The 22,654-nt window shown below is 42.1% G+C and overlaps 3 protein-coding genes across 4 annotated transcripts; 2 read left to right on the forward strand and 1 right to left on the reverse strand.

The window, feature by feature from the left end:
* The first annotated feature begins 391 nt into the window (after window positions 1–391).
* LOC115385347 (selenocysteine insertion sequence-binding protein 2-like) lies at window positions 392–6,939 on the forward strand. 2 transcript variants are annotated; one of them, XM_030087329.1, is made up of 18 exons: window positions 392–531; window positions 817–950; window positions 1,022–1,160; window positions 1,266–1,332; window positions 1,982–2,196; window positions 2,307–2,385; window positions 2,469–2,563; window positions 3,085–3,225; window positions 3,308–3,394; window positions 4,326–4,427; window positions 4,510–4,642; window positions 4,892–5,058; window positions 5,152–5,284; window positions 5,396–5,573; window positions 5,653–5,873; window positions 6,133–6,287; window positions 6,497–6,683; window positions 6,786–6,939. In XM_030087329.1, the coding sequence occupies exons 1-18, from the start codon at window positions 523–525 to the stop codon at window positions 6,911–6,913; spliced, it is 2,370 nt and encodes a 789-aa protein (XP_029943189.1). In that variant the 5' UTR covers window positions 392–522; the 3' UTR covers window positions 6,914–6,939. The 2 variants fall into 2 exon arrangements, with proteins under 2 accessions (XP_029943189.1, XP_029943190.1); XM_030087330.1 differs by having other exon boundaries at window positions 1,025–1,160.
* A 5,033-nt stretch (window positions 6,940–11,972) lies between these two features.
* On the forward strand, window positions 11,973–16,022 carry LOC115385342 (zinc finger protein 70-like). The gene is made up of 2 exons (XM_030087321.1): window positions 11,973–12,236; window positions 14,470–16,022. Exons 1-2 carry the CDS (start codon window positions 12,044–12,046, stop codon window positions 15,405–15,407), a joined length of 1,131 nt encoding a protein of 376 aa, XP_029943181.1. The 5' UTR covers window positions 11,973–12,043; the 3' UTR covers window positions 15,408–16,022.
* A 132-nt stretch (window positions 16,023–16,154) lies between these two features.
* LOC115385340 (major facilitator superfamily domain-containing protein 10-like) lies at window positions 16,155–22,650 on the reverse strand. The gene is made up of 13 exons (XM_030087319.1): window positions 22,531–22,650; window positions 21,043–21,228; window positions 19,890–19,986; window positions 19,698–19,801; window positions 19,450–19,608; window positions 19,120–19,311; window positions 18,913–19,015; window positions 18,682–18,793; window positions 18,471–18,579; window positions 18,291–18,381; window positions 16,891–16,938; window positions 16,712–16,801; window positions 16,155–16,625 (listed from the first exon to the last, which is right to left on the reverse strand). The coding sequence occupies exons 2-13, from the start codon at window positions 21,193–21,195 to the stop codon at window positions 16,522–16,524; spliced, it is 1,362 nt and encodes a 453-aa protein (XP_029943179.1). The 5' UTR covers window positions 21,196–21,228; window positions 22,531–22,650; the 3' UTR covers window positions 16,155–16,521.
* Between the last annotated feature and the right edge of the window lie 4 nt (window positions 22,651–22,654).

Consider the following 22,654-nt stretch of genomic DNA (forward strand, 5'->3'; position numbering starts at 1 on the left):
ATGACGGCACGTTTTACTTGCTGTTATTCTGAATTTTCTTTTTTGGTACATTATCTATACCATTAATTCATGTGTCATGCGTAATAAACCATATGTGAAAAACAGAGTTAAGTTGTTCCGTAATTCTGAAATGACCTACAAATATTTAGGACTTGTCACAGTGAGAGCACAAAAATGTCCAAAATATGATAAACTTAATATGTTGTATGAGAACATTTTCATGTATGTTTGCAATTCATTGTGGTTTTGTTTTTTGTTTTTTTTTTTTGTATTTTGTTTCTTTGCTTTTTGTTGATAGTAGTTATGAGCGGTGAGACCGGAAGGAGTCGCTGTGGGACTGGTTTCCGGTGTAAACATCAGCTGTTTGATTATGCTAGTTGCTAATGCTAATGCTATAAAACAGGTCTGGTAGCTTGCCCAGTCGTCACAATGTCCGCGTAGAGAAAAGCAACAGGACTGTCACTACACGTGGAAATTCAGGTGAACATGCGGGAATGTGACAGCTTATAGGAGAAGCCGACAATGAACAAGGTAAAACCGACAAAAAGAAACACTACGACTGTCTTTAAAACGCTAGCTCAACACTAGCATGCTACCTGGAGCTCATGCATGTACCTAACTTCTGATCAAATTATTTACTCGAGGCAACAATGAAAGTAAAAAGTAGTCGAGTCTACTCAAATAAAGTTGATGAACTCTCATATAGATCATGTTAAAAGTGTGGGGCCAAATGTAGCACTTAATCAAAGCACAGTCAGCAACGTGTACCTGGGGTCTGAGGTACACTGTTCATGAAAAATGTATTTTCTTTCCCAGGAGAGTAAACGGTCACCTGCCTTAGACCGGACAAACCAGAGGAGGCAGAAGAATGGGCCCACTGAGCCTCACACACCATCTTCAACCAACCTGGTGTTGCCAAATCCACATGTGTCCCAGCAGGCTCTCAGAGGGTACGGACATAACAAAAGTGATCATTTTCTTCTTGTATTATGTTATTTATCTGCTAATTATTTGATTGAAGGAGTGGCTCAAGCCCAAAGCTCCAGGGATCCAGAGGTTTTGCGTCCAGGGGTCGTGGTTACAGCAGTAGTCTACCTGTCAGTGGCACCAGTGAAAGTCTCCTGCAGAGAGACAGATCTACAGGGGAACCACAGGGAAAGGTTTGTGTTATTTCTGCCACTAGACAGCTCATCGTTTTTATTTATGAAGTATAAACAATACAATATGAAATATACATTGTTTTAATCTGTTTCATGTTTTTTTAGAACACAAAGAGGAATGATTCTCAAGGAAGAACCACAGGAAGAAACTCAGTGGATTCACAGAGAAAAGGTGACTTCTCTTATTCTCTAATACAGGGGTGTCAAAAATAAGGGCCATGGGCCAAAACCTGCCCACAGGAGACTTCAATCTGGCCTGCCAAACCACCAAGCAAATTATCAAAATTGAAAAAAAAATGTTGACAGATATATAATTTAAGTAGAGGATACAACACGGAGATCAAAACTGAGATATTAGTGATGTTGACATGAAAGTTAAGCAAACTAGTATTATCCTCAAACTCATGCTGTCAGGGTGAGTTTGTAAAAAAATGCAACAGCAATAGGACACGTTTTTTTGGCATTAGACTGTATTTTGGACCAGAAGGCATCATTTAAATTGGTTTAATGCTGAGATTGTGTTGTTTGATAGTAATTGTTTAGTTTTTCTAAACTATAGACATTTTTTTCTCGTATACTCTCAGATACAGCAAAGAAAAACTTTGACGTTTAAATTCAAATGTTTTTATGGCACTTTATTTCCAGTCCTCTCAAGATGAAACTGGGATTTATGTAAACTCTGAGCTAAAATATGTTTGACCCCCTCTAATCCAACGGATCATTTTTACTGAAGATACCATATTCACAGACTCTTCTTATCAGTTAGTTTAGGCATCTCGGTTATATGTGGTTGTTTGAAATGTTGCGTCTTTAACTCGCAGGTTTCAGAGGCGCCAGGTCAGCCCCAAGCTCTGCAGGGAAGCCAAAATCAGAACAGACTCTCTCAGCCCTGTTTGAGGTGAAAATGGCTGATTTCCCGGAGTTATCAGGTGTTTCATCGAGCAAAACAGCCCCTCCTGTTTCCCAGACGGACTGCTGGGGTCCAAGTCCACCATCCACAAACCCCAAAACTCCTCAACTGACATCTTCCTGGAAGGTAATTTCAGGGAACCATGAAATGTGATGATTTGGAAAAGTATAAAAGTATATTGCAGAGCGAGCTTCTTCCTCTCAATACGGATGATGCTGTGATTTTACAAAAACTAGTCTCACGGGAGAGGATCTTTTCCTGAACCCCAACAAAGTGTCACGGATATTCAGTCCGATGCCTCTGTTGTCCCTCCAGGTAAGGCGACACGTTTATTCGCTGAGTCATTGCAGGCAGTCTTGGTACTGTATCACATGCTGAGCATATGTTTTGTTTTGCAGCTCAGCCTGTGGTCGCGTCCTGGGCTAACATCGCATCGCAACCCCCAAAGAAACCTGTTCTTAAAGACAAGACAATCGGCAACAACCACATGGAGGTATGATGATATTACACTTGGAGCGTTGACAGCTGGGAGGCATATTGCAAATGTATAGTTGCAGTCATAACAGCATATAAATCTTGCAAAAGACTGAACTGCAATGAATTTCCCATGTACTCTATATTCTTTTTCTGCATATTGAAAGTGACACAATTTTAAATATGAAACAAAATTTACTTCAAGGAAACAAGGGCTGTTGTCTGGGGAACAATCTCAAGGTAAACAGACATCATGTGCCAAAGTGTATTTAACTGAAGAATAAACCTTTTCACGTCTCACATGTGCAGCTAATATCGTTCAGCCCTGCAGGAAAACCTTCATTGTCCTTGTCCATCTGCTTTCTCCCAAGCCCTGAACTAGTTTAGTTATTTTATTGTCAGTCTATCCTTACATTTATTTATTTTCTGGACCTTCCAGTTTACTCGAAACAGGAAGGTACATCTAAACCTTTCGCAGCTGTACTAGAAAATGGCTGTGGGTGACTTTTCAATGGTTTTTTTATGTTTGCATCATTTCAGTTGGAGGATGTGTCTGAACAGCAGGAGGAAGGGTCTGCCAGGAAGAAAAAGAGGAAGAAAAAGAAGGGTAAAGGCACAACGGAGGATGTTATAGTCCAGGCAGAAGAGCCACGAATGCCTCAAGAGCCTCCAAAGTTTGAGGTAACAAATCCTGTTTACTGTGCATCTCCATCAGCTCAGCGTCTTCATGAATGAATGTCTGAATTCTGTTGGATCTTTCAAGGATGAAGAAGAGTTCCCTGGCTTGGCTCCTGCTTCAATCCGAGCTGACAGGCTGCTCCTCAGCAGCACTGTAAAGCTATGCAATGAGGTATTGTTAGTATTGTTATTGTTGGTGTACTGCATCGTTAAAATGATTCCCAAGCATCTTCTAAAGATCAATAATCTTTGGCGAATGTAGGTTCGATCACATCCTTCCTTCTCGTCATGCTATATCAAACATATTCCACAACTTGAGATCAGGTGTGTGTTGTCTCTCCTGCATCATCACTCTTTAGAAGCTCTCTGCACTTCTCTATATCCAGTAAACCTCTCATGCAGGCATCTCAACCGACTGCTTGCACTGTCATCTTATTGGGAGACCACTTTATTGAGTGCAAAAATTTCATTTCAAATAATAGCACAATTAAAAAAAAAATAAAGGTAAATAGTCACGGCACATATTTCCCTCACACCTAAGTACAGCATTTAAGTTTATGTATATATTAAACTGAATGCTTTACACCGTTCAGTGGAAGCTGATTCATCTTATATGATGACAGCAAAGGAATTAATTCAAAGAACTAGGAAACTTAAAACTAAGAAATCGATACTCTGTTCTGGGAAGACATTTCACAGCATTTAAACTCACATCTAACATGAAATTGAGCTGCTTTTGCATAATTTTTATCCATGTTTTATATTTTTCTTCTGCTGCTGCATAATTTTGCACATGTTGATCTTTTGTTTAAAGACTTCAATCATATCAGTCGTTCAATAAATTGTTTTCCTAATTGTGAAGGGAAAAGCCTTAATAAACCAGCTTTGAATAAATTGCTTTTGCTCAAACTGTTGATATGAAGTTGCGGCCAGGAAATGGCTCAAGTTCTCAGTGTTTGAGGCTCACTGTTTCAATGACTTCCGTGTGCAGTATATGGAGACAGTCTGAGGCCTCCCTGGCGGTGTTAATGTGGTGGATACATGTGGACGTCTAATGAAATGAAGTTGTCATATTTATGTGACGATCCTGTTGCATTTTCAAGGGAAACCAAAGAGAAGGAGACCAGCACCCCTCCAGGGACCAGAACACTGAGAAACCCCCGACAGCAAAGAGTCAGTCAACAGAAACCACCAAGAAAGGGCAGGTTTGTGGTTTTCGTTATTGTGCACAAGGCTGAATTGATGCCAGTTAATTTATTGTCTTCATCTTGGACGCTCGACTTTCAGAAAGCTGAAAAGGTCTCTGGGAAGAAAAGCAAAGTGCCTGTCCAGCTCGACATTGGAAACATGCTGGCTGCCCTGGAAAAGAAGCAACAGTCTCAGAAAGCCAAACAGGATGCCAAACCGCTCATCCTCTCAGGTAAGTTAGTATGTTCTTAATGGTGCAACTTTATGAAACTTGTCAGAGAACTCCCTGTTACGTCGGGTTTTTAATTCAATCGTAAAAGTGTCTTGTCCCCCTCGGTAAAATGTTTGAGTTGCACGGATGATTTCTTAGCAACTGGGGCTTCTACAAAAAGAATGATGAGAAAAGTACGCCCGCAGTCTTTCTCCATAAAAATGCTAAACAAGGTATTGAAGGCATGATTAACTCTTTTCCTCTGTGTAGTTGGCGGAGGACTTCCAGTTGTTCAGAAACAACAGTCAGGCCTGAAGAAGCCTCCCTGGCAGCAGGATAAGATCGCTCATAATCCCCTGGACTCCACCAGCCCTCTGGTAAAGAAAGGCAAGCAGAGAGAGGTGCCCAAAGCCAAGAAACCCACTCCTCTCAAGAGGGCAAGTCCACTCAGCCTCTCGCCTCGTCAAAGTGAAACTTAAAGGAATCTCCTGCTTTTGTTCTCACCGTTTTCAATCCTTTCTCATTTTTAGGTTATTTTGAAAGAGAGAGAGGAGCGAAAACAGAGGCGTCTGCTGGAGGAGAGAGGACTGCTGCCTGAAGAGGAGTCCAGTCCTCTCCATGATGCCACAGAGGAAGAAGAGCAATGTGACACGAACGACACCGGTAGGAGCAGAAATATCACCCAATGAAGTCACTCTCATTACAGAGCGATCAAGACCTCCAAGCAGAAGAAAGATATTTTAACCTTAACGGTTTTTCTTCCTCAAACCTCAGATGAGGTGGACGGCCCTCGGGAGGAGTTGGACGATGAGACGGACTTGAACGACACGAGTCAGATCACAGAAGACGGTGATGAAGAGACTGGAATAGAAGAGAGCGAGCAGCAGCAAGTCACCTCAGCCGAGTCCCACACAGCACACACACCTAAGATCCACAGCAGAAAGTTTAGAGAGTGAGTACACACACACACACATGCGCACGCACGCCTTGAAACGTGAGAATCACTGTTGGTATTTCTGCTCCGACTGCAGCTACTGCAGCCAGATGCTGAGCAAGGACGTGGACGAGTGTGTGAGCACCCTGCTGAAGGAGCTGGTCCGCTTCCAGGACCGCTTGTACCAGAAGGATCCCATGAAGGCCCGCATGAAGAGACGCATCGTGATGGGCCTCCGGGAAGTCCTCAAGCACCTCAAACTCAGGAAAGTCAAGTGCGTCATCATCTCGCCCAACTGTGAACGCATCCAGGCCAAAGGTACTGAGAGAACCCGTTCCATGAAGATACCAGCTTTATTTTAGAGAAGTTTGAATTTAAAGGTTATTATGGCGCCGTTGTACCGGCCCGGCCCTCTCGAGATGAAACTGGGATGTACGATGATGATTAATATTAGATCATTATTTGTGTCATTTTTCTGCATCTACAAAGAAACATATCATCTTGAATTATAGTGGCAGATTAATAAAAGCCCTCATGTTTGGCCCTGCATTTGTTTGGACTGTGTGTTTATTGGCAGGCGGTCTGGACGAGGCTCTGCACACCATCATCGACACGTGTCGAGAGCAGGACGTGCCCTTCGTCTTCGCTCTGTCCAGGAAGGCTCTGGGCCGCTGTGTCAACAAGGCCGTGCCCGTCAGCCTGGTGGGCATCTTCAACTACGACGGCGCTCAGGTGGAGAGAGAGAGAGACCCCCCCCACACACACACACACACTGCCATCTTGTTTGAGCTGGCGAAAGTGAGCCGCTGTGAGAGGATAGGACGAGGATCGAACTGCCAACAATATGAAAATTAGAGAAAATGATCACTGGCTTTTTTTTCCCAAGCATTTTGAAGTGGAGTAACCCTTTCATTGCAGTTAATCAGTTGATTCCTCGGCAGGACTTCTACCACAAGATGATCGAGCTGTCGTCCGAGGCCAGGAGAGCCTACGAGCTGATGGTTTCGGGCCTGGAGCCGAGCGGCCAGGCGGAGACGGAGCAGGAAGCGAATGCTGACGAGCAGCAGATCAACACCGAGGAGCTGAAGCCTGATCAGGACTGCACACTGCCGGAGGAACCAGAGTACAGTGAGTTACTGAATAAACTCTTCCAGTCAAATCAGCATGATGTTGAGGAATTTTTTTCTTCCTGTAACCTGTGCGCTATTGATCGTTTTGTTTCTCTCTCAGTAAAAGTTTGGAAGAAAATGCTGGAGAAGAGCTGCAGCCATGCGATCCTGACCTTCGAGGAGCAGCTGAGCTCCCTGCACTTCAACAGTGAATGTACTGAAAACAGTGAGGAAGACGAGAGGAGTTGACAGTGGTGAAGCCTTCTGTGCCTTAAAAAAAAACTAACAAAAACAAAAACAAACAGTTTGTGCTGATTGATCACCAGCATAGAGTCAAGAGAAATGGATGGCATGCAGAGAAAGGAGCCGTGAGGCTGCTGCTAGTGGTCAAACCACCCAGAAAATTCAGTGATTTAAGTTAATCACACTCACTTCAAATGATGTAAGAGAACGAATGAACTTAAATGGTTTTTCATTCAGCCCATAGTCAAGTCATCATTTATAGGTTTTTTTCTTGTCTTAAATTCAGTGATTTCATCCAGTTCAATATGAATATGTTGGAATAAATAAGGAACATCTTAACAGATAATCGATATTGGGTAGACGATAATGATTAGTTGCAGAGATATTGTGTCTGCCTGAAGGAGTCAGTGAAGATGAGATGGCTTTTTCCTTTCTGGAACATGCGTCAATGTAGTTTTTGTTGAAAATGTTTAAATGTTTACCTTAAATCTATCAGAACTGGAGTCTGTGGAGATTAATCCACAAGACACGCATCCTAAAAACCACTTTATCTGACTTAGTGTCGCATGGTGCTAGACATGGACCCAGTTAACTATGTGAAAACATTATTCCCCTTTTCAGATCACCAGACCTTTACAGAATGGACAAGAACAAAAGACCACACAGAGAACAATTTGAACAAACACACAAACCACTACTCCATGAAACTTACTGGCTCAAATATGGACATGAACAGAAATGCTCCATGGTCACCCTTTGACAGTGGTTGCCGTTTAACAGAAAAAAACTTTTTTTGCTAGAAAAAGCAGTCTGCCTAGAAAATTGTGCTGACATTCGTGTAATAGATTTGATTTTGTGGGAAGATGGAATCTTTTTAGTTTTTGAACTACTCGGATATTTCAAAAATACAATTCCTTTTTATTGTTTCACAATGAAAGAAATTGGTTGACATAGTTTAGGTAGGTCACCTCTTCACAAAGGGTGATTCAGGCTCACAGATTTGTCACATTGCGAATCATATTGTGTTTGGATTCTTGTAGTCTTAAATACTTTAAACACCAAACCCAGCCGTAGTTAAATGTTAATCTTGAATGTTTGACTGAAGATGACTTGTTGCCAGTTTCCCTTAAAACCTCTTCTTGGAAGCCCCTCTTTTAAAAACACTGAACGTGACGAAACACACCAGTAATTTGACACCAGACTTACTTAACAGCTACACCTGAAGCTAAACCAAAATGTCAAACTGATCTGAACTAAACCTTTACAGAAGCAAATGTTAATCTCGTTACTTCATTAGGAAATAAAAGGCTTCAGTTGTGGGAGTCACAATTGCACTGTGTTGAGAAAATGCTGCTAAATTTAATGTTTTCTTTAGCTTTAAAAAAAATCACATCAAAACAGAAGAGTTGACAGGTGCAAGGTGACAATCACACATTTAAGCCTGTTTTACTCATAGTAATAATAGAAACACTTGAGGAAAGAGCTGTGATTGTCTAATGTGGTTTAAAATACTTCTAAAACCCAAGAACAATTAAATTCTCACCGATAACCTATTGTTGGATTTCTATGTTTATGTTTCAAACAATGCGAAGATGTCATTTAACGTCTTGACAAAATGCGTTGGATAGTGGTTGATATAAAGTAGGAAGATTTAATATGTGATGTTTTCATTTGTTCAGGAAACAGAATAAATATGTTTTGCTGCTGACATGGGGACTTTATTGGAATACAGGTGTTGATATTTAACATGCAAAATAATTAAAACAATCCTTTTGCTTTCCAGGTACATTAGCTCATTTTTTATTGGGTGAATGGAAATGTGTATTTTGTCATCACCTGACATCTTGCCAACTCGTTCCTTTATTTCCACTCATTATTACTAAGCTAAGTTCAACTAACCAGCTCTGATTATTCCTTCAGTTTCTCAACTACGTGGTTCAGTAATGTCTGTGGTACTTGGAGACCAAACTGTGAAATATGTGTGGGAATAAAGAATGTATCGTCCCAGAAAGAGTGGAAATATAATGAGATTGTAAAAGATATATATTTTTAGGAACCATCTCTTTTGTAAAGCCTTGATCATGGATGTTCTGTGTAAAGTAAATTCACTACAACAATATAGGAACAAAAAGAATGAGAGAGCACAATAAGCTTAACAACCAAGGACATGTTCAAATAAAGATAACAAAAAGGGTTGTGGTTTTGTCATTTCTGTGTACAATGAATCCAATTATTTAAACCATGGATTTTAGAAAGTGTGATGCCCCAGCCTCACACTGCACAACCAACAGCAGACGATGAAGATCCAGTGTTGTCTGGCTGGAAGTTGAATTGTTTATTTTGATTTATTTTATTTAAAACTATTTAACGTTTTTTTTAAAGCTTTCCTCCCTTTATTTTGTTGCGGTAGATAACCAAGCAAACAGAAGGGGGCGCTAGCACGCAGGTGTAAGAGCAGTCTTTCATGTTCAGCTCCACCCACAGTTGCCTGCAGCAGAGAACAGAACCAGCAGGAGGAGGAGAATGTATCAAGGACCAACCTCCTGTGATCTTTACTGGAGAGCCTGCATTTAGTGTTTGACCTACTTGATCATGACAAATGTCTGCTTTGAAAAAGGTCTTAAAAGGTTGTCCTCTCTTATCTGGAATAACAAACGACCCAGGTTGCATCTTTCTCTACTTTACCTACCTTATGACAGAGGAGGGCTTAGGCTGCCTAACATGAAGCTGTACTATTATGCACCTCAATTATGTGCTGCTACTTCTTATTTTTCTCCTATTGAGATTCCATCTTGGATACAAACTGAAAGCAGTGCATCAGAACTGTCGTCAAAATCCTACATATACTCAGATGAAATAAAAAAAACTGCTGAAAAATACAAGCAATCCGTTTGTTAAAAGTACTTTAACAGTATGGCACCAGGCACATGTAACTTTATATTAGGGGTCTGGGCTCTCAGCTCTGTCACCTATTTGGGGTAATTGTACATTTAAACCAGAATGTGCATATATGGGTTTTAAGATCCGGATGAATAGGGGTCTATGTAAAATTGGTGACCGATACAATGTTGGAGTGCTCATGTCTTTTGAGCAGTTGACAAGCAAGTATAATTTACCCAAAAAACATTTTTTTGAATATCTTCAAATCAGACGTTTTATTATTGATCACTTAAAATCCACTTCAGAACCTTCATTGCCCACCATAGAGAATATAGCGGTTAACCAACAACAAAGTAGAGGCTTGCTTTCCAAATTTTACAACATTTTGCTTGAAGCCTCAAAGGAGAACAGTCTTTCATATCTACAAGCGTGGAGAGCTGATATGAAAACAAATATTTCTGTGGAGGAGCGGAACAGCTCTTGTTTATTTGCCCAAAAGCAAACCATTAACACAAGATTTAGATTAGTGCAATATAAATGGTTATTCAGAACATATATCACACCGGTTAAACTCCCCTAATATTCCTGATGATTGTGTTAAGTGTGGTACGGAAAAAGGAAACACTCTATCATTGTATATGGCAACGTGAAAAACTGCAGTTATTTTGGAAGCAACTTATTACTGTCACATCTGATTTAATTGAGTTTAAAATGCCCTTCGATGATAAACTATGTATTCTGCATGTTTTCCCTGATACATTTAAATGTAAAAAGAATGCAAGAAAGCTTGTTAACGTTTGTCTTGTGCAAGCAAAATATTTGATTGCTTTGAAATGGAAGAACACTGAGGGACCTGGGGTGAATCAGTGGATTAAACTTATGACCAGCAACTTGGCCCTGGAGAAGCTGACCTACATGGCCAAAGGAAAATCAGAGGACTTTAAGGATATCTGGATGCCCTTTTTACGTCTTGTCAAGGACTTTAAATTATAGAAATAGATGAGTGAATATGGGGGTTTTGTTTTAGGGTGGGGGGTGGGTTTTATATATTTTCTATTTTGTAATTTTGTATTTTGATCTCAAGCAGTGCTTGGTACGGTTTAAAAAATGAGTGAAGGGACATTACAATGTAACAATCAGCTTATTTTGCTTGCCCAAAACTGATTCATGCCACTGGTATTGTACATAAATGGATATTTTGCCCTAAAATGACTTAATAGAACACAGCAGAGTCAGATTCACATTTGAACACAACCAGTACTTTTTACTACCGGGAACACTGTTATTTCCAGGCTACTGGCATCACATCACTGATTAAATAAATCATTTTGCTAAACTTTAGAGCATATTTACATTTCAGAAGTGGTTCATCAGGTCCTGTCTCCTCCGTCCAGCCCTCAGTGGAGCCTCTGGACTAATAATGTAATATATTACTTGTTCAAATGGTATGAAGTACCTATTACTGTCTAATTTTCCTGTAATTGTGCTGCCAGAATTCATTAGACATTGTAATAAAAGCAATTGTGACTTGACTTTGCAATAAAATCCTTTTTTTCCAAAAAAGTAGTCCACAAGCTCAGTACTGCTGGACCTAATACATTTCATAATACTTGCACAAGTACTATGAAGTACTATTGCTGTGAACTTTTTCTCTGATTTGTATCCAAAGTCAGAGTAATAAAACGAAGAGCTATTTTGCAAGGAACAATGGCTTAAAATTTCTGTTTCTTTGTGTTAGTACTGGTAGAGACAGATACCAAAACACTGGTAGCTGTGACTAAAGATGACTGCAGAGTACTGGCCAGGGGTAGAAATGCATTCACATTCCACACTTGGCAGATATTTGTAAAAAAAAAAATTGAAAATCATGTAGAATTTTCCTTCCACTTCACAATTTTGCAGCACGTTATGTTGGTCTATCACATAAAATGCATTTGTATTTGTGGATGTAATCATGTGACAAAATGTGGAAAAGTTCAATACTTTTTCAAATCACTGTAGGCTTTTGAATTTGATATCCATAATTAGCAGAATTTGAAAAAAGACAGAAATATATTAGCCCGTGTGTAATTAATAAACTTTTGGAAGAAATATTTGAAAAAGGATCGATCGATTCTGAGTGTTTAGAAACGGAATCAAATGGGGGAGCTCAAGTTGTCAGTCGGATCATTTAACGTGTGGCACACAGCAGGGCGAAGAGACGTCTCGCGTAGCGGTGAAAAAAATTGCCGACAGAAGCTTGAAGTCACACCAAATATGTCTTCAGTTCAGGGTTTTAGAAATTTTATAAGTGACCGCTTGAGCGCAGCCGCGGAGGAAATCTTCCGAGTGTTTGAGAAGACTGTCGTCCACTACGAAGAGGAGATCAGCCGTCAGCGCAGACTGCTGGACGGAGCGCAGAAAGCACAAAAACACACTTCTGAGACACAAGTAATCCCAGCCGAGACAGGTTTGTTCAACATTCAGTCCATCTGTGGAAAACCAACACAAAAATCACCCATTCTGTCTTCGTGTTTTACCACCTGATGGCAGCAAAGATGAACAAACCCTGCACGAGTGGAAAAAAGCGAGATTTGGCGTTAAAACACAAACAGTGAAAGACTGAAAGAATAATCTTTAGTCTTCCAACCGCCGGCTGAAGCAGATACATGATAGATGCAAACGATAACAGTACGCAGAGATTGCTTCAAATATTAATAGTTTTATTGTGATGGTGCGTTCACGTTGCTGGGAATTTCGATTGTTTCCTATGTGGGGAAGTTCCTGGGAGAGCTCACGTGACAGTTCGGAAATGCTGATATTAATATCCGTATAAATAAATCTAATATTAAATATCAATTTAAACAGGCACATAAATAATAAAATGCTTGGTCATTATGTATGCACGTTCGATAGACGATGTCATGTTTCTTTTTAAGCTTGCAAATATTCAATAAATGCTCAGAAAAGAAAAATCACAGCTCAGAACATCCATCCATCCATCCCAACTCATTATGGAAGGTCACACCAGTCCATCACATAAAAAAAGAAACCAAGACACAGTCATACCACATTTGTATCCAAAGTTAACCTCATAATGTGTCTGAACTGTGGGAGGAAACCAGAGTATCTGCACTGAAAGGGCCCAGGGGCATCCTAACCAAGCATTTTCAGTAGTTTCACAACAATTAGAAGGAATGCTGGAAGAACTGATTTAGATCAGCTTGATGGTCACAACGTCTGGGTTGAACAAAGCATTTGCATTAGATTTAGTAATGTGGAGTACTTAGTTGTTCTTCTGGTTTACAGTTATCCTCAAGTAGCAGCTTTGCCTGTGCTGGAGATCCTAATGTGGTCCCTTGATTGGTGGAGCTGTACAATAAGTAGGTTGCCAGGAAGGTTACCAGGTAATCCTCTGTTCAAACACTTTGGTCCACCTGGTACAAACCACTCGTGGTGACAATAGAGGTCGGTTTTGTTTCCACTGCTTACTTCCTGTTTTGTGTTCATCTTATTTGAGCTGAGAATTGACTATTTATGTCAGATGTACAGTATGAACTCAATGATGTTTGATTTGTGGGCCAAATGCAAAGCAAAGTGATCAAATTAAGAAAAAGGAGAAGCACGGGTGTCGACTTTCACTCAGAGAAAAATCTCACTCGGTTACAAAATAAGGAAGGAAATGTCAATAACGCCTGACTGTTGAGGCCGAATTCAACATAGAAGAGGACGTCCTTTTGTGTGTGTGTGTGTGTGTGTGTGTGTGTGTGTGTGGTGTACACATCATGTTGTGGATGTCTTTGTGTCCTTCATGGCTTTAAACTGATTTTCCTGAGGGTAAAATAAAACTACAGATGACTTTAAAACATGGTTTTATTGTCATTATTGAGTGAAAACATCACTGCTGATCAGATGATGGAGCAGTGAGTTAAGTTAGTGTCTGTCAAACAATAAGTGCTCCATTGGTGGTTTATAGCGTCGTCTTCTGCGCTTTCCAGCTCTTTGGAGCCTTTTTGAGAAATTTCTGATCATGTTTGAACATTATCTCAGATGCATTGTGGGAACAGAACGGACTTCACATCAGTTTAACCTCTGTTATCTACAACGTGGTGCAGGTTACTCATCATCACTTTCTGGGACTTTGAATAGTTGTACAGCTACTTAACTGACATAAAAGTAATTACCAGATAAAGGCAAAGTATCTCTCTCAGTTTGACTCCTCTTAATCTGCACCAGCTGTGTAATTATGGTTCTGTTGTGATACTGCTGCTGAGCTGTGGGTCAGTCTGATGACTGGTTCACTCTTTGCTGACATTACAGCGGTTGGTGGGAGGAAGATGCTCTATTATTTGGACATCAGCAGCATTCAGAAGGGACTGGAGGCTGCAACATGCACAACATAAAACCACAATGGATCATGTTCCTATGCACCATGTATACATATAGAGCAAAATCAAGATGACAGAATTTGAGAGAAAAGTTTGAGTCTTTGTAATGAATTCACAAAAAATGCAGTTAATTAAATGTGAATTGATTGATAACCTGAGTAATTTTGCATCATTTTGCACAAAAATTAATTGGAAACCGTTTTTTTTTTGTGGCAGCCAAAGCTTTCTGCAAAACAAAAGCATAAATAATGAGTTCACTGAAACTCTCGTATTTATTTCTGTGGTGCTAACGTGCCATTCACTGTTTTCTTCCAGCCATAACAGAGCAAGCGGTCTTTGGGGAGGAAGAGGAGGAGGGGGGTGGAGAGGAAGATGAGGAGGCGACTCCACAGCAGCTGTCTGACCAGGAGAGGAGTTCCAGTGTGGAACCGGAGGAACACATTAAAGAGGAAGAGGAGGATCTGTGCATCTCACCGCAGGGGGAGCAGTCTGTGAGGAAGGAGGGCGATTGCTTCATGCTGACCTTCACCTACGACGAACACAGCGGAGATGAAGCTGCCACTCCCGTTTCACAGCCAAACCCCAACGACTCTGCTGTAACCGAGACCCAGACTCAGAGAGGAGGCTCGTTCGCAGAGTTTGAGGTTCCCTCCAGTGATCTCTCCGGTCAAATGTCAATAAAATGTCCAATTTGTGGGAAAGGCTTTAGGTTCAAGTCCAGATTGTTCCGACACCTGAGAATCCACACAGACCTGAAGGAGTACTCCTGCAACATCTGTGACAAAAGCTTCACTCAGAAATCGGCGCTGAACGTCCACAAGAGAACACACACAGGCGAGAAGCCGTACACCTGCAAAGTGTGCGGGAACAGCTTCACGGACACGTCCATCCTGAACCGCCACATGAAGAGGCACACGGGCGACAAGCCCTACCAGTGCAGCCTCTGCGGCAAGAGCTTCTACGAGCTGTGCGGCCTGAACAACCACACCAGGATCCACACCGGCGAGAGGCCGTACTCCTGCAAGATCTGCGGGAAGGACTACCGGTACCGCGGCGACCTGTCCGTCCACATGAGGAGACACGCCAGCAAGAAGCCCTTCGAGTGCGTCGTCTGCGGGAAGGGCTTCTACGTGGCGGCCTGCTTGGCCAGGCACGTGGTGTCGCATGCCGCCGCCTTGCCTGCAGCGGCGGCGGGCGCGGCCTTAGAAACGCAAGAGCCTGCGGAGGGAGAGAGCTCACAGCTGTTCTGTTGAACAGGCTCAAGTTCGTTATTCATGAAACTGTTTCACTGCGACGTCCTTTGAGTCAATCATTTCAAAGCAACGGGAGGTCAGGGTCATGGGAATGACTTTTCCCAGCATAATGTCCTTTAAAAGGAAGATACTTATGTGGAGAGTAAAGCTATATTTTATAAAAAGAAGCACTTTTGAAGTGAATTTAGACTAATTCCTTGTCTAGTGTTTCCAGCTTGTCCTCTCTCACTTTCAAAACTCCTGGTCTACAATAACCACCGCCAGTTAATCATTACTCTCTGAAAAATTGTTACACTCTTGAAAAGTTGTATAACATACATGCATGCTTCCTTTAACCGTTCAATGCTTTGTGAGACGAGTGGATTACAGGCTCTGATTTTAAGTTGAGTTTTATTGTGTTTTAAAGTTAATAATTACACAAAGGAAACAGTACATTACTGAAAGAAAGATACTAAAGACTTCCGTCAGTGTGAATTTTCCAGCGTATCAATGAGAAAATGCAGGTTCCTGATCTGGTTTGTGTGAATCCGATTCAGAGTTGTTTTTCGTGTATTCCACATTTGCAGATGTTTGCTTAACCGAGACTGTAATTTTTGTACAGCTGTATTTCAGAGCTCGACCATTAAAATGTTTTTCAACATTTAAACTTCCTTGATGTTTCAAAGCTTTTTGTCCAACTTTGTATTTAGCAGCAGCATCAAACATCCTAAAGTACAGTACTGAGAGAGGGAATCTTTGACACTCGAGCCATTTTTGTCCCATTTATTAAATACTTTAGGTGAGATAAATATCTCTACAGACAATATGTTTCAAAGTGAGCGACAATATAAAATACTATGTTAAAAAATACAAAATCAGTGTTATTGATAAAATACGACAATATCAAGTTATAAATCCAAGACCCCTCAGACTGGCCCAATCCCATGGAGTTTTCCAGGCTTTACCGGTCCGCATGTGCACGTCAACAACATTCATTCTTATTGCTTCAAGGTACGTTTTTGGCCGACAGCGCAGACAGTAAGTGTCTCCCCGTTATTACTGAATGGGACTCAGCGCCAACTTTCCCAGAAGATGTAAACATTAAAAACATTCATTTTAAAAGTCTCTGCGGCGCTCAGTCGACCTTGAGCGGCCTGGCCTTGCTCAGCAGAGCCAGAGGTACAACGAAGGCGGCCGAGGTGACGAGGAAGCAGGCCTGAGCTCCGACGATCCAGTAAACTGCAGCGGAAACACATCAAGTAAAATACCACGGAACTGAATTGATTCAAAAGTTGAAAGCGATCTTCAAATCAGAGCTTTCTCACCAGAGGACGACACAACAGGTCCCAGAGCTCTGGCCAGGGCGCCCAAACTCCGCAGGATCCCCATCACAGTGCCTTTCTGACTGGCTGAGCCTGGAAGAGCAGCCAGTCACTACAGTGAGCGCGGTACGTTGTAATAAAGAGTGGCATCAGTGAGGCTCAAAAGCCAAACGCAAGCTCACCGTGGTCAGAGACCAGCGTGGACAGACAGGGAACCACCACTGCAGCCGCTGTGGAAACAAGTGATGTGATCAGTCCTTCCTGCTCAGCACAGATCAGAGGCTCCATCAAGTTTTGTTTTTTTTTTTTTTTTTAAGATCAGTGCGTTGACTGCAGAGGACCGGGATTGCAAAGCACAGCTTCAGCTGCCGATACGCCTCATGTTTTGGGTACATTTGAAATTGCCTCGCATCCTGATGAAAACCAACCATGTTTCATGTGCTACTGATCAGCAGGGTTTTACTGTGGGTTACAAAACTACTGATACACCTGGTACTTTTCCACTTTTTGCCAGGCTACAACCACAAATGTAAATGTATTTTATTGCGACTTTATGTGATCGACCAACACAATGAGCCACGTAGTTGTGGAGTGGAAGGAAAATTATTTTACAAATAAAGCATTCATCTTCCATCTAACAGGTTTTCCTCCAAGACAGTGTTTGGCTCTATTCATCTCCAAATCAAATCATTCCTGTTCCCGTCATCCTGCACAACCACAAAAATAAAGTTGAATGGAGGAGAATATACATGTGGTCCATCGTTTTAGCTGCTGTTCACCATTGTTTTGATCCAGTTTTTACGCTGTGTTGTTGCAGTGGAATTTCTGACACTGTCAGAATTATCTCGGTCTGTCTGTGGTTGGCATGATGGAACAAAACTCATTGTACGCTAAGAGAACTCGGAGTGTAAGCCACAACAGGTGATAGTCTCACGATTGCTCATGTTTAGTCTGGGACGGGCCAAAATCACTCGGTGCTTACTGCCTCAAAGCACGAAGAGCTGTGGCTGTGAATAAAACCAACCCAGGCGCAGGGAGAACATGCAAACTCCAGACTCAAAGTACCTTCCTGTAAAGAGTCATGCTGCCCTGAGTTGAAATAGTGATACAGGCATTATTTCCTTCCACGTTGCTATCAGACCTTATTTTTTTCTTCTTCTTTTTCTTTTAAATCCAGTAAAAACTCGACTGGCAGTATAAACTGTTTTACCCTCACTCTGTTAGAGAATTGGGTCGATGATGTGAGAAAGTTGCAGTTCCTTCAGGCTCAGGAAACACTGAATCAGAACATTTCTGTTTCAGTTCAAGTTGAAAATATGAGTAGAACGATTTTTACTTCGCTTTATATTTTTTGTACTCAGGTTCTGCATATTAAAGCATTATTTTTATTCATGTTTCAAATCTGCATTTTCCCCCTGTGGGACAAATAAAGAACTTTCAAATCTATATTTCAAACCTTTTTCCACTTTCATTGGATCTGATTTCCAGGTGTGTGCTTTGGCCTGCTTGGTTCGAGTCAGGATTTTATCGCTGGTCTGGTTGCTACATTCCAGACAGCTGTGAGCATGATACTGTGACTCACCAAAGGAGTAGAGCGCCAAGCCGACGTACAGCATTGTGACGTTCATGGCCAATCCAATCAGAATGAACGCCGGGATCAGTGTGAGTATCGCCTGAAAAACGGAAAAGTTACACTGAGATCATTCATTGATCCATCCCTCCATATCTTGGATTATCTTAAATCCATCCACGATGCTCGTACCACACGAACAGCCCTGATGTGGTGCCCCGGTTTGATCCTGCGAGCATATCCTCCCTGGATCAGAGCCATGATGACACCGATGAAGAAAAACATCTTCCCTTGCTGCATGCTGTCGTGAGATTTAAAAGAAAACAAAGGAAAGGTTGTTTCAGTTCCTCTTTTCTCACTACATCTGATAAATGGCCTTACAGCTTTATCTTTGACTTCCCACCTCGTGAAGTGGAACCGCTGGTGAGTCAGAAAGCTCAGTGTGAACTCCAAACCGGAGAACAGGAAGAGGTAGGAGAAGTAAACCATGCCCAACACGCGGAGCCTCTGCATTCCTGCAAAAGCGGCACAGATTCCTTTCAGCGTGCCAAGGTTCAATCATGCTTGATAAACGGGTCAAAAGGCTGAATATGCCTCAGAGCGGCAGGAAAAATCCCTTACGTCCAACACTTACGTTCTTCAGAAGGAGGCTCCTCCGTCCGGGTTACGGCTGAGAAATGGAACAGAGCTACAGGGCTGAGGAGATCCCAGGAATCCCCGCAGCCTGAAGACGAGGCCTAGGATGAAACATGAAGAATGTTCATGCTGTGGGTGCAACTGGCTGATGCAGGCGATTACAGGAGGCCTGGAATAGACACCCTGACCACCTCCACAAACTGACCTTTACGTCTTTGGTTAGTGTCTCTGGCAGCACGAGCCAAATGAAGAGCAGGTCGGCGGCGCTGAAAGCCAAGGCCAGCACAGCCGGAGTGTGGTAGAAGACAGTCCCTGCTGTCTTGGAGCTGATGGCAAAGTAAGCTCCCAGCAGGGGTCCCACTGTGAAGCCTAAGGAGAAGGCCACGCCGATCATCGCCTACATGACCAGGAGCATTCACAAAAAGAGAGAAACAACTGTGAGAAACAGAGCCTCATTGTCTCTGATCCGTTCTGTCTGTGATGCTCCGGTGACTCTGATCCTGATCATAATGAGACCCGGGGTGCGTGTGCTTACCATTCCTCGGTTCCGTGCTTTTGGGCAAGGCAGGTCAGCCACAATGGCAGTGCAGAGGCTGACGTTGCCCTTACAAATGCCCCCAATTACCCGGAACAAGAGGAACATGCTGAAGCTCCGGGAAACAGCCCAGACTGCGTAGGAGGACATCAAGCCCAACTGAAAAATAAGGCGGCCATGAATGAGTCCATGAAGATCAGTCGGGATTAGGATTACTACTTTGTAAAACATTATCATTTTTTTCTTACTGTCGTGAGAATGAGCAGAGGTCGTCGGCCATGACGGTCCGACAGAGCGCCCGTTACGGGCGATGACAGGAACTGGAGCAGAGAGAACAGCGACCCAATCAGACCTGCAACAGACAATCAACCAGTCCTGGGATCATCTCCTCCACGGAGCTCCGGTTCAGCTCTACAAGTGGTGAAATCAAGCCGACATACCTCCAAACAGAACGCTGTTGTACTTCTTCTCCAAAGGAATCCCTACCGCCTCTCTGAACCAGTCTACGACACTCTGCAGAGACCCGTACACGACATCCTGTACCACACAGAGAGAGCACCGTCACTTTAATAGTGCCGGGAAGAGGCACGGCGGCAGGAGTCACTCTACAGACTCCGCGTCGTATTCGTTTCATCACTCGTGACTTGGTTAGGTTTAAACACAAAACTCTCTCTGTCTGAGACAACATTACAATCTACAAATCTAGGAGATCTAATTCAAGATCATTTCTTCAAAGTCAGCCAGAAAGATCGCAAAGCACGTGATAAAATATCACCAGGTCACCTCTTTCTTTGACTGCTGACTCCGTTTAATCTGCAGGATGATAAGTGTGACCCTTTTAAAGTCCAGACTTGCTTGTACACACACAGTTTTTGTGCATGCATTTGCACAAACACTCATAAGCCTCAACACAGACACTCAAATGTGATTACACACCAACACAATTTAATAACAAGGTACTTTTCACTCCATACTATGCCATATTTTTTTGTTTTTTAATGCTCAATCATATCAGAAATAAGAGAAACTTCTGCTTATTTTGTAATTTCGTTGCACTTGTAACTTGTTGCAATGACAAAATAGCATTCCATGTTGGACAGTAATCCTGATCTTGTACTTTAGAGTGAAAACCTGAGTGTCGGACTTTCACTAAGTAACAAAATATGAACTAGAGGATGTCGGATGTCAGATGTCGATCAAATCTGGAGCACACCCCTTCTGCTTTAGTGATTAATAAAATGTAACTGCAATACAGAGACATGATTATTGGGATTATTTCTTTTTTTTTTTTTTTAATTAACTCATACATTTCAATCAAATCTTTTGTACTTTTTTAGTTTTCGTCAAGATGAAGTGATTTCTGATCCAGTTGTCATGTTGCTTAACTATGACTCAAAATAGCATGTTGTTACAGAAGCATTAAAGGCATGATATCTCAAAATATAATGCATTCAAAATGAATTCTTAAAATGTACCCTGATAAAACACTCTGCTAATCAGGTGTGATGTGTGGTTCCCAATAATCATTTATTGAGAATTGAGCTTCTCAGTGAATGAATAAGAAGTCCATAGACACAGGATAGACAGACTGACCCCAGATTGTGCATAATGGTCCAGAATCGAAGGCAGCAGCGGCAGAATGAGGGTGAATCCCAGCAGGTCGAGCAGCAGTGTGACAAACACGATGCGGATGACCTTCGATGAGAAGGAGCCTCCATCGTCTGCAGGCTTGTTTTCCGCTGACATTCCTCCGCCTGAGTGTAGCAACACTTCTGTTTCTGTTAAACACACAAAACACAGCTATGAGAGCAAATGACGCTCTGAGTACTGTGCTTCAAATAGTTCCTAGTCGGCCTCACCTGATTTTCCTGAATTAGCTTCATTGTTTAAAGCAAGTATTGTTCAAAAAGTACCTTGTTTGACAACTTGTATTAGTTCACTTTATTAGACTTTGAAGTATGTTCATGCACTCTCGCCTCACACCAAGAAGGTCTGATTGCATGTTCTCCCAGCATGTGTGTGTAGGTTTCCACCTGATTTCCTCCACCAGTCTGAAAACTAACATGCATGTGAGGTTAAGGAGTGACCCTAAATTACCCGGAGGTGTGAACGCGAGTGTGGTTGTCTGTCTCTGTGTTCTGGCCCAGTGATGGACGCCCTGTCAGGGTGTTTCCTTCCTTTGCTCATAGTTAGCTGGGATTGGATTCCACACTCTGCTACCCTGAACAGAATTAAGCAGTATATGGACTAAGCTTATGATGGTTCAGTTTCATGCTCTTCAAAGATTTATAAAGAGGGATGCCTCAAAAAAATGCAGCTCACTGGTAAAAAAAATGAAGAAAAAAATTATCTCAAGGCTCTGGGATTATTATTATTATATTATTATTATTATCATTATTATTGTTGTTGTCGTTGTTGTTGTTGTTATGCATGCTTTGGCTGCAAACAGGACTCAAACCAGGGACTTTCTCAGTGTGAGGCAGGAGTGCCATCCTCAGATGGCACCTATGACAGATTGTTGAATTAAGACAAATCTCGGCCTCGTCTCAACAAATGTGTTTTTAAAGGTGTGTCCTCATGTTTGTAAATCTTTCACTGAGCCAGCATTAAGCTCAAAGCAGACGCTTTAAAATGTGATAAAGTTTACTCGTGCAGGTTATCAAACTGTTCTTTGAAAATGTGTGGAACTTGCGAAACTTCCCTCGTTTTTAGAGTGAGAGGTGCGCTCATTCCAAAGGTAAATGTTAGTAAAGGGGAGTGTGTGCCAGTAAACGTGTTACCGAAACTTCCTACAGTCATAAGGGAGCAAGTGGAGAAGTGCGGCGTTCAGGGAAGAAGGAAATAATTCCGCTCCGTGCTCAGAGCGACACATCCTTCTCCCTATAGACTTCGCATTGTTACGGAATTAATCTATTTGTAATTAAATATTACTAAAACGACTCAAACTGAAGAAACGACGTGTCTTCCCTCTGAGTGGATGTCCCAGCTGAGTTTAACCTGACAGGTCACGCCGACCAGCAGCATCTTCTCTTTAAACGCGTTTTGTGGCGTGAGCCGAAACAAGAGGAAGGATTTTACTCACTGTTTCCGCGGACAGCTGCTCTCACACCGAGGTCTGGATGGCTTCTACCTCCTCCTCCTCCTCCTCATCTGTCCATTATAGTGAGTCAACACACCAGGAAGCGGTGTCCTCTTACATTCGGAT

This window comes from Salarias fasciatus, unplaced genomic scaffold (assembly GCF_902148845.1).
Source record: "Salarias fasciatus unplaced genomic scaffold, fSalaFa1.1, whole genome shotgun sequence".
Taxonomy (NCBI): Eukaryota; Metazoa; Chordata; class Actinopteri; order Blenniiformes; family Blenniidae; genus Salarias; species Salarias fasciatus.

Bases quoted from the DNA above. Each gene is read 5' to 3' on its own strand.
- LOC115385347 (XM_030087329.1), top strand. The intron at 951-1,021 runs GTACGGACATAA...ATTTGATTGAAG, and splicing joins TCCCAGCAGGCTCTCAGAGG to GAGTGGCTCAAGCCCAAAGC. The intron at 2,386-2,468 runs GTAAGGCGACAC...TTTGTTTTGCAG, and splicing joins TGCCTCTGTTGTCCCTCCAG to CTCAGCCTGTGGTCGCGTCC.
- LOC115385342 (XM_030087321.1), top strand. From the start codon at position 12,044: ATGTCTTCAGTTCAGGGTTTTAGAAATTTTATAAGTGACCGCTTGAGC. The intron at 12,237-14,469 runs GTTTGTTCAACA...GTTTTCTTCCAG, and splicing joins AGTAATCCCAGCCGAGACAG to CCATAACAGAGCAAGCGGTC.
- LOC115385340 (XM_030087319.1), bottom strand. From the start codon at position 21,195: ATGTCAGCGGAAAACAAGCCTGCAGACGATGGAGGCTCCTTCTCATCG. The intron at 19,312-19,449 runs GTAAGCACACGC...CTGGTCATGTAG, and splicing joins AAGCACGGAACCGAGGAATG to GCGATGATCGGCGTGGCCTT. The intron at 18,382-18,470 runs GTACGAGCATCG...TCCGTTTTTCAG, and splicing joins ACATCAGGGCTGTTCGTGTG to GCGATACTCACACTGATCCC.